Consider the following 13,365-nt stretch of genomic DNA (forward strand, 5'->3'; position numbering starts at 1 on the left):
GACAATTATTCCCAATATCTCATTTAACCCTCAAAACAACTGTATTGTTATTTTCATTTTCTCCATGAGATTACCCACCCTTTGAAATGTTAGGGAGAATAGCCCCAAGTCACAGCGATGAGCTGCCACACTGCGATTTGAGCGAGGATCTCCCTAAGCACTGGGTGGAGGAGGGTGACACCACGTGCAAACACAAAAACAATCAAAACAAAACCACGGCTGTTTCCTTCTAGTAATAAAGAGGTTCTAAGTTAAAATAGATGTGACTTTTCGGCTACCAAACATGTGTCTACCAACCAGTTTATCTCACTTCCCAGCGTCGCGAGTGTCAGGGACCACTTGAAGGGCGTGGACGAAAAGGCTGCTCAGCTCAGGGCTGAGGCAGGCAGTACAGGTCTTTCCCCTCTGCAAAGGGAAATAGCCGGACAGGGAAAAACAGAGGGGGGACTAGTATTTTCAAATCTTCCAGCGATAGAGCAGCCAAATTTTACCTCTAAGTCTTGGGAGACCAAGGTAAGGAAACGGAGAGCGAACAAGCACAGCTGCGCCTTAGGAAGGAAGCTCCCTTCAGAGCTTTAGAAAGACGGAGGAAGAACGCATGCGTGGTGCACGCTTCCGGGCCACACCTCCTCCTCTCCGGGAGCGCTCTGCGCAGGCTCGGGCGCAGGTTGCCGCAGAGAGGGGCCTCAGCTGTTGTGGTTATTGTGGCGCCCCTCCCCCACCCGGACCCCGCGGCGACCCATCGCTGCATGCCCGTCGCTGTAGCCCCAGCACCCGGGACTGCGGACTCCGTGACCCTGTCTTCGGGCCTGTCCGCGCCGGAGCAACTCGGGACTGCTTAGCACCCCGCGTGCCGGTGAGCGACCCGGGACGCGCAGCCTCCAGGTCCCCTTATGGAGCAGGGCCGAGCGGGCGCCCTGGGACGAGCCGAGCCGGATGAGGAGGTGGAGGAGGGGAGGCTACTGGGCCGCTGGACACGCGCGGAGACCGGGGAGGCGCTCTGGGCTGGGTTATGGAGGTGTGTCATCGCCTCATATCCGGGCCCAGCTTCTTGCCTAGGGGCTCCGGACTAAGGCCCTAGCCGGGCGCAGGGGAGAGATTCCAGGTCCCCACACCTTGAGTGGCCAGGTGGCCCCTGGTTTTCCTCTTTTTGAGTTTTCTTGCCCGACTGCCTGTATTTTATCTTTAACCTTTCCAAAGTAGGCAGGCTGTATCCTGCGTTTTGTTGATGTAGCTTATGAAAGGCGCCGACTTCCTTCGTTCAGAAGATCACGACCCATTTAAATTGGATGGAGTCATGTACTTTTTTTTCCTTTTTCCGTAAGGAGTCTAAAGTTCAGGTTGGTTTTAAGTAAATTAAGGGATTTTGATAAAAATATTGAGCACAGGTGCCTAGCACCTCTTTATTATAAACTAAGGAGTCTCCAAGAATAAAAGTTGTTAAACTTAGTAGTGCTCTGGGGAGAATCCAGTAGGGAGGGCAGGGATGCCCAGTACCTGACAAAGTCTGGCACTTGTCCATTAGCCTTGATGAAACAAACACCAGTCCAAGGCCGACTGTATCAAAGCAATTGTTATGTAAGTATAGAAAGCAGGCCCAGACTGAGAGCCACTTGTTTTTGCCTTCTGTGTCTTTTCCCCTCTTAAGGCATTCCAGTGGGAGGCACCCTATACCTCTGTTAACTGAGATCATAAAAGGGTGCCGCTGAGGCCCATTGATCCCAGCTCATCTAATATTCCACATAGGCCCCAAGGTCAGAGTGTGTGGGGACAGTGATGTTAATTCACCTCTGAACCACCTGTGACTGGCAGGTATTGGTTTGGCTTGCATGTAATGTCTTCGAGCAAACTCAAGAGAAAATAATGCATTTTTAGGAGTCATAAATCATTTACGTTTTTGAACTTAATGGGCAATGTGTGTATAAATTTTTAAAAAATAGTAAAAACCAGCATCTTTATTCATCATTCTGAAGTTTTAAGTTTGTCTACTAGTCGTATAATTTTTTATCCTGCTGTTTTAAAGTGTGTTTGGGTGACCCTAACACATGGATGGCATGCCAGTTTTAAAAAGCAAACTTTTCTTCATAGCATAAGATAAACTGAATTATTTTGAGTGTCAGTTTTCCTCATTCACATCAGTTAGAATTTTTTAAAGAAATATGTCTCTTTATATGATTGTCTTTAATAATCTATTTTTAGGAACTGATAAAAAATATATGGTCAAATTTAGAAAGAGAAGGAATGTATTATTTTTAAATTCAGCTTTCCCGCTTTGTTAATTTGTCCTCAGAATATCAACCAATTAGAATATATGACTTTTAAAGTTTTTTTAATCCTTAAAATTGTGACTTAAACTGCAGTGTTACTGCATTACCTACCTACGGAGGTTATTTTGATATAGGTACTAGCACTAATTATTTATTTTTATTTGTCTTTAAATTTATATTTAATTTCCCTCCTGTATTTTTGATACTGTCATCCTAAAATTTTGAAATTAATGTTCTCGATTTTGCTGCTTTGTATTGGTGAATTATAGTCAATATTTTAGAATATTAATTTCATAATTTTAACTCCACCAACTGGTGAATGAAAGAAAAATCTGGAGGTGTTTTTTGAGCTGTTTATTGTTACAAGTATTTAAATGTTTAAAGCGAGAAATGTGAGGATGAGAAAGATTGGGGATTTTATTTATCACATAGGAGCATGAATTTTAAAAGGCTGAAAAATACTACTTTGATATTTCCTGGTGATACCTAGTTGTAATCTGCCCAAAGCCACTTTTGCCTTCAGTGCTAATTGATTTAAAGGTAGAATGTGTTTTTGTTTTATTCTAAGAAAAGTGAAGTCCATGTGTTTCTTTTCAGAGAACTCTAAGAAAGTGGAGACTTTTGTCAAATTTTAATGTTGTTTGAAAGCCCATTCTTAATCATAACTCTGATATGATATCATTTCATAATATTTTGTTAGAAAAACACTTTTGGACTCTAGTAAATGGCTCCCTTGTTTCAGACTTTATTTTGATTGAGTATACTTGTAATCCAGATAGTGATTTGAATGCTCCCTTGAAGGTTGTTCTAAGTTAATTTGATCAGTATAAATATCCTATAATGTTCTTGAGTATACTTCTTGACTGAAGTTTACTGTAAGATTTTTTTTTTCTTAGACATGGGAAAGTCTTTTTCTCATTTGCCTTTACATTCAAATAAAGAAGATGCTTATGATGGAGTCACATCAACTGAAAATATGAGGAATGGATTGGTTAATAGTGGAGTCCATAATGAAGATGGAAGAAGTGGAGATCTCTCTCAGTTTCCATATGTGGAATTTACAGGAAGAGATAGTGTCACTTGCCCCACTTGTCAAGGAACAGGAAGAATTCCTAGGGGTATGTGTTATTGCACTGTTTTTTCTTTAAAGAATGATTCCAGGTGTTTGCACAAATACTATGAAATCCGTGGGTCTGAGCACAACCCTTGATGTTTTAAAAGACTTAGAATTACAGTTAAAACTTCATATCAGTTATCTTCAGTCAAAAGGACACAAAGAAACAAACATAAAGATTTTAATTAGGGTCCTAAAGCAATAATGAAAACCACTCTTCTACCTCCACTATCTTTTCTTTCCCACCTGCAATTATAGCAGATATGCAGCATCTCTTGACTGTAAACTTTTAGTCCTATTTGGCATCAGTAGAAGTCATATCACAGTCACCTTGCCATATTGAGTGTTAGGAGCAGTTTAAGTAATGTGGTGACCTAATATTTTTGATTTGTTATTTAAAGAATAATAATAAGCTGGTCATGCACTAATTAGTTATTTTTTAAAGGATCTACATGAAGAGGGATGGTATATGAAGATGAGCCATACAGGAAAAACAAATCAGTTTGTGGTATGTCATAGGGGAAGTCAGTAGGGAGTAATCTCCACCTGCTGTTTGTAGGCTACTTTAGTAGCAATGGCAATAAGTAGCAGTAGTAAAAGTACCTTGTACTATTCTCATTTTCTGCTTGGTTGAAGTTGATATTTGACCCCTGAGAGACCCCGAGGGTAGGACAAAATGACAATATAAGGCTTTATCTTTGCAGAGGTAGTAGGTATTTGAGAATAAAAGGATTATTGTAGTTAAAGGTATTAATGCACCAGGCTGGGGGCGGGGGGGAGGGCTGGAGTCTCATTTTTGCAATCTGGATACTATATTTTTGAGGTATAGCTAGTAGGCATTTTTAGCAGCCTGGATGTGCATTGTGGATAGTAAGATTGAGGAGGAATTCAGAGGTATTTTTTGTCTGAGCAACTGGAAGAATGGAGTAGCCATTTATTAAAATGGAGGAAAGGTTTGAGTGTATGTGTCAGGTGAGAGATCAGGAGCTCAGTTTTATATATATGTAAGTTTGGAGATGCATATTTGACATCTAAGTGGATATGTTCAGTAGGAAGTTAGTTATAATAAGGGCCTGGAATTCAGATGCAAGGCCTAGGCTGGAGTTATCAGTGTATAGAGGATACTTTAGGTATCATCTATAAAGGTGAGTTGGATGAGAGCGCCAAGGTTGTCAGTGTGAATAGAAAACAGAAGAGACTTTAGCACTGAACATTGGGGCATTGCAACATTTTGGGTCAGTGACATGAGAAAGAATTAGCAAAGGACACTAAAAAGAGCAGCTAGAGTAGAAGTAGGAAATCCCTTTGTCTTTGGTGTCCTAGAAGATAAATGAAGAAGATGTACTCCTTGGTAGAGGAGAGATTGATCAACTCTGTTAGACCTGATCAAGTAGTGTGAGGACTGAGTACTGGCCATGGGATTTGGTGATTTAGAGGCCACCTTTAAAAGAGCAGTTTTGGTAGCCTGCATAAGAATGTATAGCATGTATAGAGTAGGATCAGGAGTGCATAGAAGGAGCAAAGTTATAGTCAGAAAATAGCTTTTTTGAGTTTTGCTGTTTTAGAGGAAAAGGAGAGAAGAGAGGTGGTAGCTAGAGGGGGCTATACATCAGGAGAAGAATTTTTTAAAGATGGAATGAATAATATGTTTGTTTGCTGATGAGATTTTTCCATAGAGAAAACATTGATAATGCAGGCAACAGAGGACAATTATTAGATCTGGTGCACAAGTGCAGAGGGCTGGCTGCTCCTCCAGAGGAGCATGGGCAATTTGCTCCCAGCAGTAGAAGGGAAGGTAGAGTATATGGATGCAGAGGCAGGTGGGTGGGTTGGTAGATATGGTGGTAGCTTGTGGAAGTTCTCTTTGCCACATCATGAGCTGAGAGTAAGGATAGGGGAGAAGATATTGGAGGTTTGAAGAGAAAGTGGAAGTTTGAAATTGTAGCTTGGGAGAGTCAGATTAAGAGTATGCACTTTTTTGGGGGGCGGTGCCACACGGCTTGCGGGATCCCTGACCAGGGATCGCATCCAGCCCTATTGCGGTGAAAGTACAGAGTCCTAACCACTGGAACACCAGGGAATTCCCCAGATTGAGAGTATGAACTAGAGAAATATAGGTGGCATTATTAAGGGCCACTTGAGATAGTAATCTAAATGAGACTAGTGAGCATAGTTGTTTGTTTTTCTTTATCTACTTTTAGCTGTGTGGATACAGGCATAGTAGCCAAAGGGGTGGTTTTAACCAGTTGCAGTTTAGACAGATGAATACCACCAAACAAGATAGGATGTGTACACGCACACACACAAACACACACAGAGATACATATTATATGTATTATTTATATGTGGGTATGGTAGGGGGAGTGTAGATGATGGGAGACTTGTGGAGGGAGCAGGGAGGAATAATGAAAGTATTTGGAAAGCTTTAAAAGAGAACTCGACTGTGGTGCTTTTGATAGTTAATACAAAGAGCCAAGTTGTGGTAAGATAGGAAAATTGGCATTTAAAAGTCCATTTATCCATTAAAGCATATGGATAATGCTCAACCCAAGAAAGAAATACTGAATTTTGAAGTGACTTCATGTGGAGAGGGGTGTGACCTGAAAGAGTCCTGGAAGACTGTGTATAAATAGGGGTTCTTGGAGCATGAGACTTAATATGTGTCAGTTTTGGTTTTCCGGGGAGATAGTGTAGGAACCTCTGCAGTTATAGGGGTTTCAGGACAGCGGTAACAATATGTTTCTTGTGCTCTCATTCAGATAATCAAATTGAAGTCTTAATGGAAAACTGTGGGGAATAGAAAACTGATTGGGTGAAGGAAGGCCTGGTAAATTCAGATCTTCTGAAAGCTGGGACTTTTTAGATTTTTTTTCTGAGTGGAAGAAAGAGTTACTCTTTCTCATTCTTTATAATATTTTTATTAGCTAGAAATCTAGGTATGAAAAAACACAATATCTGCTTTGGAACTCAGCTGCTACTGGATACTTTTTGAAGATGTTGAGAGCAGTTTACTAAAGGAATGAGATGAGAACCAGATAGTATTCTGATCTTTCCAAACCAGACTTTGATGAGGAACCACTATATTTTTAATTAATCATGTTAATAAGTTTCTAAATCTAATTCTTTTACTTTTAGGACAAGAAAACCAACTGGTGGCATTAATTCCATACAGTGATCAGAGATTAAGGCCAAGAAGAACGTAAGTGATTATAAGAAAATGGCAGTTTTTTTTGTTTTTTTTCGTATTTTTTGCTTTTTAGATTATGTATAAGTAAATATTTTAATTAAAACTATTCAAAGGAAAAATGCTATCAGGTTGTTAAGTTATACCATCATATACTTTATGTCATTAAATTAAAAAAGGATTCCTGATTGTGGTAAGTTCTTGAAAAGTACTTGAGAGAAATGGTGTAGAACACAAGCCAAGGAAATTGAGCGTAAATGTAATTGGAGTCCCTGAAGAAAATCAAAGGCGGCAAACTGAACAAATAGCAAACATTTAATTCAAGATCACTTCCCTGAAGTAAAGCAATACGTGAATCTACGTATTGAAAAGACAAGGACTTCCCCGGTGGCCCAGTGGCTAAGTCTCTGTGCCCCCCTGCAGGGGGCTGGGGTTTGATCCAAAGTAATTTAGAATACTGATTCATATATTCACACCTAGAGCTGACTTACAGGCCCTAGGTACCAGAGTGTGGTGGGCTCACCTGCCCATGAGAAATAAAAACGCTAAAGTGTAAAAAAATCCAACAAAGTTCACACTTTTGTCATGATTTTTAAACTCTTTTTATACCTTTTTAAGGTGTTTTGGTGTATAAGGGGTACTATAAGTTTGTGTGTTTAAACTACCTATTAGGTAATCCAGTAGTGATCACCACCCTACTCAGGTTGGAAGTCCAGAGTGAGTGAGTGGGAACTTTGCTCCAGACAGCAGTATAGGTCAAGTACTAGTGATTTAGTGAATTTTTGTTTGTTTTATTTTGTCATTTGATAAACCATTTTGCTCTCTTTTCTTAACTTGGGCAACTTAAAATACTCAGAAATACTTATAAAACATCTGCAAGAGGTACTTGAAATAACTGTTGTGAGGGATAAGATGAGATCCATCAGGGCATTTAGGTACAGATCTCTCTTTAGGGAAAAGAGGATGGAGGAAAGGATAAAGCAAGAATTTTTTGGATGGCTAGAATATAAGGAAAAGATAAAGTGACATGCAAGACAGAAAAAGAAACCAAAAGAAGGGTGCTATGGGCTTTGACAGAGTGCTGTTTATTGGAGAAACCAGGGAAATTCTTTCGTCCTTGAGTATCCATGGGGAGATTGCTTCCAGGAGCCCTCGCATATACCAAAATCTGCTGATGCTCATCAAGTCCCTCATATAAAATGGCATAGTACAGTCGACCCTCCACATCTGAGGTTTCAAATCTGTGGATTCAACCAACCATAGAGGGAAATTTTGATCCATGGTTGGTTGAATTCAGGGATTAGAAGCCCACAAATACTGGAGGGCCGACTGCAGTGTCTTGAAACTCTAGTTTTGATGGTAAACTTAAAGATAAGAGGCAGTTTTCATCTATGGAAATAAAGAGTGAGAGATGGAAGAGAGACACTTCCATCTGGGAGGTAGATGAATAGCAAAGTCACAGGAGTTTTTTTTTTTTTTCCTTGTCTTATCTCTGCATAATAATATCCCCTTTCTTGATTTTAAAGAAACAGCTTAACAGCATCTTCAAAGCAGACATGATTAATGTAAACAATATTTTTTAAAAGGAGTACAGGGACTTCCCTGGTGGCGCAGTGGTTAAGAATCTTCCTGCCAATGCAGGAGACACGGGTTCGAGCCCTGGGCCAGGAAGATCCCACATGCTGTGGAGCAACTAAGCCCGTGTGCCACAACTACTGAGCCTGCTCTCTAGAGTCCATGAGCCACAACTGCTGAGCCCGCATGCTGCAACTACTGAAGCAGGTGCGCCTAAAGCCTGTGCTTCACAACAAGAGAAGCCACTGCAATGAGGAGCCCATGCACCACAAAGAAGAGTAGCCCCCGCTCGCTGCAGCTAGAGAAAGCCCATGCGCAGCAACGAAGACCCAATGCAGCCAAAAATAAATAAATAAATAAATAAATAAATTTTTAAAATAAGTAAAAAGGAGTACATAAATACTTTCAGATGAGGAGACTCAAAACGGACTGTCTTAGTGAGACTGATGAGGCATATGGTTATGTCATTGCATTTTTAAGGGCTTCAGAGGTGGTTCTGATGAGCAGTTACTTTAGGGAATCATAATGCCAAAACTCATATGTGAAAATTCTGCTTCAGTGAATTCATCAGGGAGTCTTGAAATCTATACTTTGATAAACCTCCCCAGCTTGATTCTAATGAGAAGCCTGGTTTGGGAATCACCACAGTAAATGTTCTATCTATAATAAGCCTGAAATCCTAGTCTCCAAAAAGGTAGATATGTCTTTTAAGGAGACCATTTTAACACTTAATAGATTCAAAACTAACCCTGTTCAATACTTTTATAATGTAAAAAGTTGGTAAAAATCATCTTTTCCTGCTGGTATAAAAGGGGAAAAATTCAAAATGAAAATGTCTTCTCTAAATGTTTCATTATGTAATTTTTGATGCATGTATATTTAAATATTCCATTTTCCTTTTCAGAAAACTGTATGTGATGGCTTCTGTGTTTGTCTGTCTGCTTCTTTCTGGACTGGCTGTGTTTTTCCTTTTCCCTCGCTCTATTGACGTGAAATACATTGGTGTAAAATCGGCATACGTCAGTTATGATGTTCAAAAGCATACAATATATTTAAATATCACGGTAAGTATATATTTATATTAAAAATATTTGACTTCATTCTTTTATCATGTTAAGCAGTACCTTTGTCCTTATTGAGAGAACATTAAAGGTAACACTCAGTTTTCTTTCTGTATGTCTGCTGTATTGACCTTTTCTGTCATTTCTGATTCTGCTGAAAATGGCAAATTGGCAAATTCTGTATATTCAGAATCATTTAGCATTTGAAGATGCCTTTGGGAGGGTAAAATAAACAAAACAATTAATTACTGGGAAAAAAGTAATTACAATCTATTTACTTTTCAGCATTTGACTCTGAATAGCTTCTAGCCAGATGTTAACATAGTTAGTTCAATACATGTTATACATGTAACATTTTCATTTCCTTGTGTTTTGTGAAACACAATTTTTGCCATCTTTAACAGACCATTCCTTTGTTTTAAAAGGTAGAGAACAAGTGACTGATTTCTCTTGCAAATTAGTATGTGTGAAAATCTGTGTTTTTCAGGACAGTGGTTTTTAGGACTCTACAGCCTTCCCACACTTGAAAACAAACAAACACACACCTCAGAGAAGGTCTTGTACCTGTTTTACATGTTAACATTTATTTGAAAAAAGCATGGTTTGCAAACCACCGTATTATTAAAAAGGAATACATATATTGCTTCAGGCTTTAAGGTACATCTGTGTGGCAGTGATTTGTTTGGATGAGAGATATTGGACTTCAGTTGGTTTTCCTCAAAGAGGTGGTTGGTTTGCTTGAGGTTGAGGTAGAGATGCCCGTGGTGCTGGTTGGGAGGAGGGGGATTTAGAGGGACAGGAAGTGAAAGGGAATGTGTGTTAAAGTGGAATTACTACTTAATTATAGGGAAAAAAAGAACTCCCATGAATTCATTTATCCTCGTGGCGTACTGTCAAACGTTGTCAACCTTTAAAAAAAACACAAAAAACTTTTAAAAACCCTGGGAATTCCCTGGCAGTCCAGTGGTTAGGACTCTGCACTTTCACTACTGAGGGCCCAGGTTCCATCGCTGGTTGGGGAACTGAGATCCCACAAGCTGGGACTTCCCTGGTGGTCCAGTGGGTAAGACTCTGCACTCCTAATGCAGAAGGGGCCCAGGTTTGATCCCTAGTCGGGGAACTAGATCCCGCATGCATGCCACAGCTAAGAAGTCCACATGCTGCGACTAAGGAGCCTGCATGCCGCAACTAAAGATCCCGCGTGCCGCACGGCGCAGCCTAAATAAATAAATATTTTTTAAAAAAAGATCCCAAAAGCTGCACTGCGCGGCCGAAAAAAAAAACTATATACATGGAAAAAATACATATGCATAAAACATAACACAGAACTAATTGTAAATCATTTCCTATCATTGGGGAATTATTGTTGGGTATTTTTCCACTTTAACAGCCATTGGAAAAAGGAACAAGTTTTCCCTTTTTGTGTGGTGTTTAAAACAATGGCCAGATATTTTTGGCCAACCTCCAGAGCCTGTTTTAGTATCAAATAACTGTAAATTTATAATGAAAAATAATAAAATCCTTGTGGTGGTCCCTTTTAGATACCAGAAAGTATATTTAAATGTAAATATCTTACTTTATTTTAAATAATTATTCAGGACTTCCCACATTTTGGGGTACTATTACTTGACTAAATTGAGAAAGTGTGAACATTAAATAGGAAATAGGTTTATTATATAGATAAACATTAGGTTTAACTGGATGACAGTGAGATAAAAGCTGAGATTTCTGTAGGTTTTCTATCAGTATTTTGAAAAATGTAATTATATAGTATTACTTTTGTTTCTTAAAATGAGTAGTGTATATTACTACTACTACTCTTTTTTAGTAATATTTATTGTCTTTCTACTTATGAAAATGTTTAATTATCATTAAAAGACATTTGAAAAATACCATAATGTAATCTTTACTTCTATCCAGGCCTATTAACATATAGTCTGCCCTCCATATCCACCAGTTCTGCATCCATGGATTCAATCAACCTGATTGAAATTTTTTTTTTTTAATTCAGAAAATTTTTTTTTAATAAATTTATTTGTGGGGTTTTTTTTTGGCTTTGTTGGGTCTTCATTAGTGTGCGCAGGCTTTCTCTAGTTGCGGCAGGCAGGGGCTACTCTTCGTTGCGGTGTATGGGCTTCTCATTGTGGTGGCTTCTCTTGTTGCAGAGCACGGACTCTAGGCACACGGGCTTCAGTAGTTGTGGCATGCAGGTTCTAGAGCACAGGCTCAGTAGTTGTGGTGCACGGGCTTAGTTGCTCCATGGCATGTGGGATCTTCCCGCGCCAGGGATTGAACCTGTGTCCTCTGCTTTGGCAGGTGGATTCTTAACCAGTGTGCCACCAGGGAAGCCCTATCTGTTATTTGTTGATTTAACATTTTTCTTTTTTATTTCGTTGACTATTTTCTAAAGTAATTTGAAACAGTTGTTTTAAGTTAGAATTGCAAAAGTTGGCCCCAGCTGTTAAGTATAGAAATGATACAACTGCATTTCTTTCCAACCAGTTTTGAATCTATCCCATTTCTTCTCAAAAGTGACCTGCTAGAAATCTCTACTCATGAAGTTAAAATACCAATTTTTTTAAAAATAGAAAGTTTATTTAAAGTTGTGTTTAACATTTTAAAAGGTTGTGTTTGTATTTAATTGAATTGCAAGTAGCTTAGTCTGTGAAGATGTACGTGTTAACATTTAGAAAAATTTAGATGAAATTTTAGAATGTTTTTTATTGAATTTTTGCTAACGCTACAAATACATTTTCTAACATTCATTTTTCTGTATTCTTGTACTATACATTTTCTGGGCCTACTTTTTAAAAGTATGTGTTCATTGTAGGCATTTTATATACATAGTACTCATGCATAAAACCAAATAATTGGTTCATTGAATGTTCTTTGACATTTTTGGAGATACTTTACTTCCTCCTAATAAATTAAGCATAGCCACAGCTGGAGAGTCATCTTCTGTATTAATTTTGATTCATATTATACTTATTCTAAGATAACTTGTACATTTTGTGCCTCCTTTCTTTTTCAGAACACACTAAATATAACGAACAATAACTATTATTCTGTTGAAGTTGAAAACATCACTGCACAAGTTCAATTTTCAAAAACAGTTATTGGAAAGGCACGCTTAAACAACATTACCACCATTGGTCCACTGGATATGAAACAGGTAAGCTTCATTCATGAAATACTTTGGAGGAGTTAAATGAGTCTCAACTTTGTGTATCATATTAACTTGAGGGAGATGGGGGATTTCCTAAAGAACTAGACTTTGAATTGTATCCCATACATGTGTAAGAGAAAGTCCTAGAATCAAACCCATAAAGGGAGAAATTTCCAAACTCTTTGAAGTTATAAAATGTATATGAAATACTTGATGTTTTGATCCTGTTCTCTATTGATTTATTTTTATTTTTTGCCTTTCAGATTGATTATACAGTACCTACTATCATAGCAGAGGAAATGAGTTATATGTTGTAAGTTCTGATTTTTAATTATTTTCTCTCATTAAATTATAAAGAGTAAGTGTGTGTAGGTGTGAATATATATATATGTTCAATTTCCCATCATCTTAGAAGTGACAAGACCACATTTTGGAATATTCCTTCTAGCCTCTGATCATCTCTGTTCTTCTCTTCTCCCCGTTCAACAGGTATAACGTTAATGTATATATACGTATACACATAATTTTTTTTTCAGAATTAGGATCATATACACCATGGTACTTTTTATTTACTGTGTTATGAGAATCATAATCTCACATATTCTACTATTTGTTTCTGATTTGGTATAGGAGGACTAAAAATGCTAATGATGTTTAGAACTCTATTGCTGGTTTGAAGTTGTAAAGCTTTTAAATTAGGTCTAAATGATTATTAGCTCTTGTTCAGTAAAAAATAGTGATAAATTTTTATCATCTTTTGATGTCAGCCTGATATAGAATTTCTGAGTAATAAACTGGTTACTAAAATTTCAAAAGGTAAACAAAAAGAAATAATAAGTAGACAACTCTACAATTGCTGCAGTATGAAGGCATAGAATAAGAAGCCATGAAAATATTAATCATCATTTGAGATACAGAAAATGCTCAATCATTAAATGCTTATTTATTATATATTCTTTTTTTTTAAACATCTTTATTGGAATATAATTGCTTTACAA

At 38.0% G+C, this 13,365-nt stretch overlaps 1 protein-coding gene across 6 annotated transcripts in view; it reads left to right on the plus strand.

Annotated features, from left to right (window-relative positions):
• The first annotated feature begins 646 nt into the window (after positions 1 to 646).
• Positions 647 to 13,365, plus strand: part of TMEM106B (transmembrane protein 106B) — a 21,822-nt gene continuing 9,103 nt past the window's right edge. Inside the window, exons 1-7 of one of the 6 annotated variants that reach the window (XM_028490064.2) lie at positions 647 to 856; positions 1,201 to 1,340; positions 3,164 to 3,385; positions 6,517 to 6,580; positions 9,045 to 9,204; positions 12,233 to 12,373; positions 12,631 to 12,680. In XM_028490064.2, the coding sequence (XP_028345865.1) occupies positions 3,166 to 3,385; positions 6,517 to 6,580; positions 9,045 to 9,204; positions 12,233 to 12,373; positions 12,631 to 12,680 (635 nt within the window). In that variant the 5' untranslated portion in view covers positions 647 to 856; positions 1,201 to 1,340; positions 3,164 to 3,165. The other 5 variants (XM_007113280.4, XM_028490063.2, XM_007113282.4 and 2 more) reach the window with 5 other exon arrangements.

This window comes from Physeter macrocephalus, chromosome 5 (assembly GCF_002837175.3).
Source record: "Physeter macrocephalus isolate SW-GA chromosome 5, ASM283717v5, whole genome shotgun sequence".
Taxonomy (NCBI): Eukaryota; Metazoa; Chordata; class Mammalia; order Artiodactyla; family Physeteridae; genus Physeter; species Physeter macrocephalus.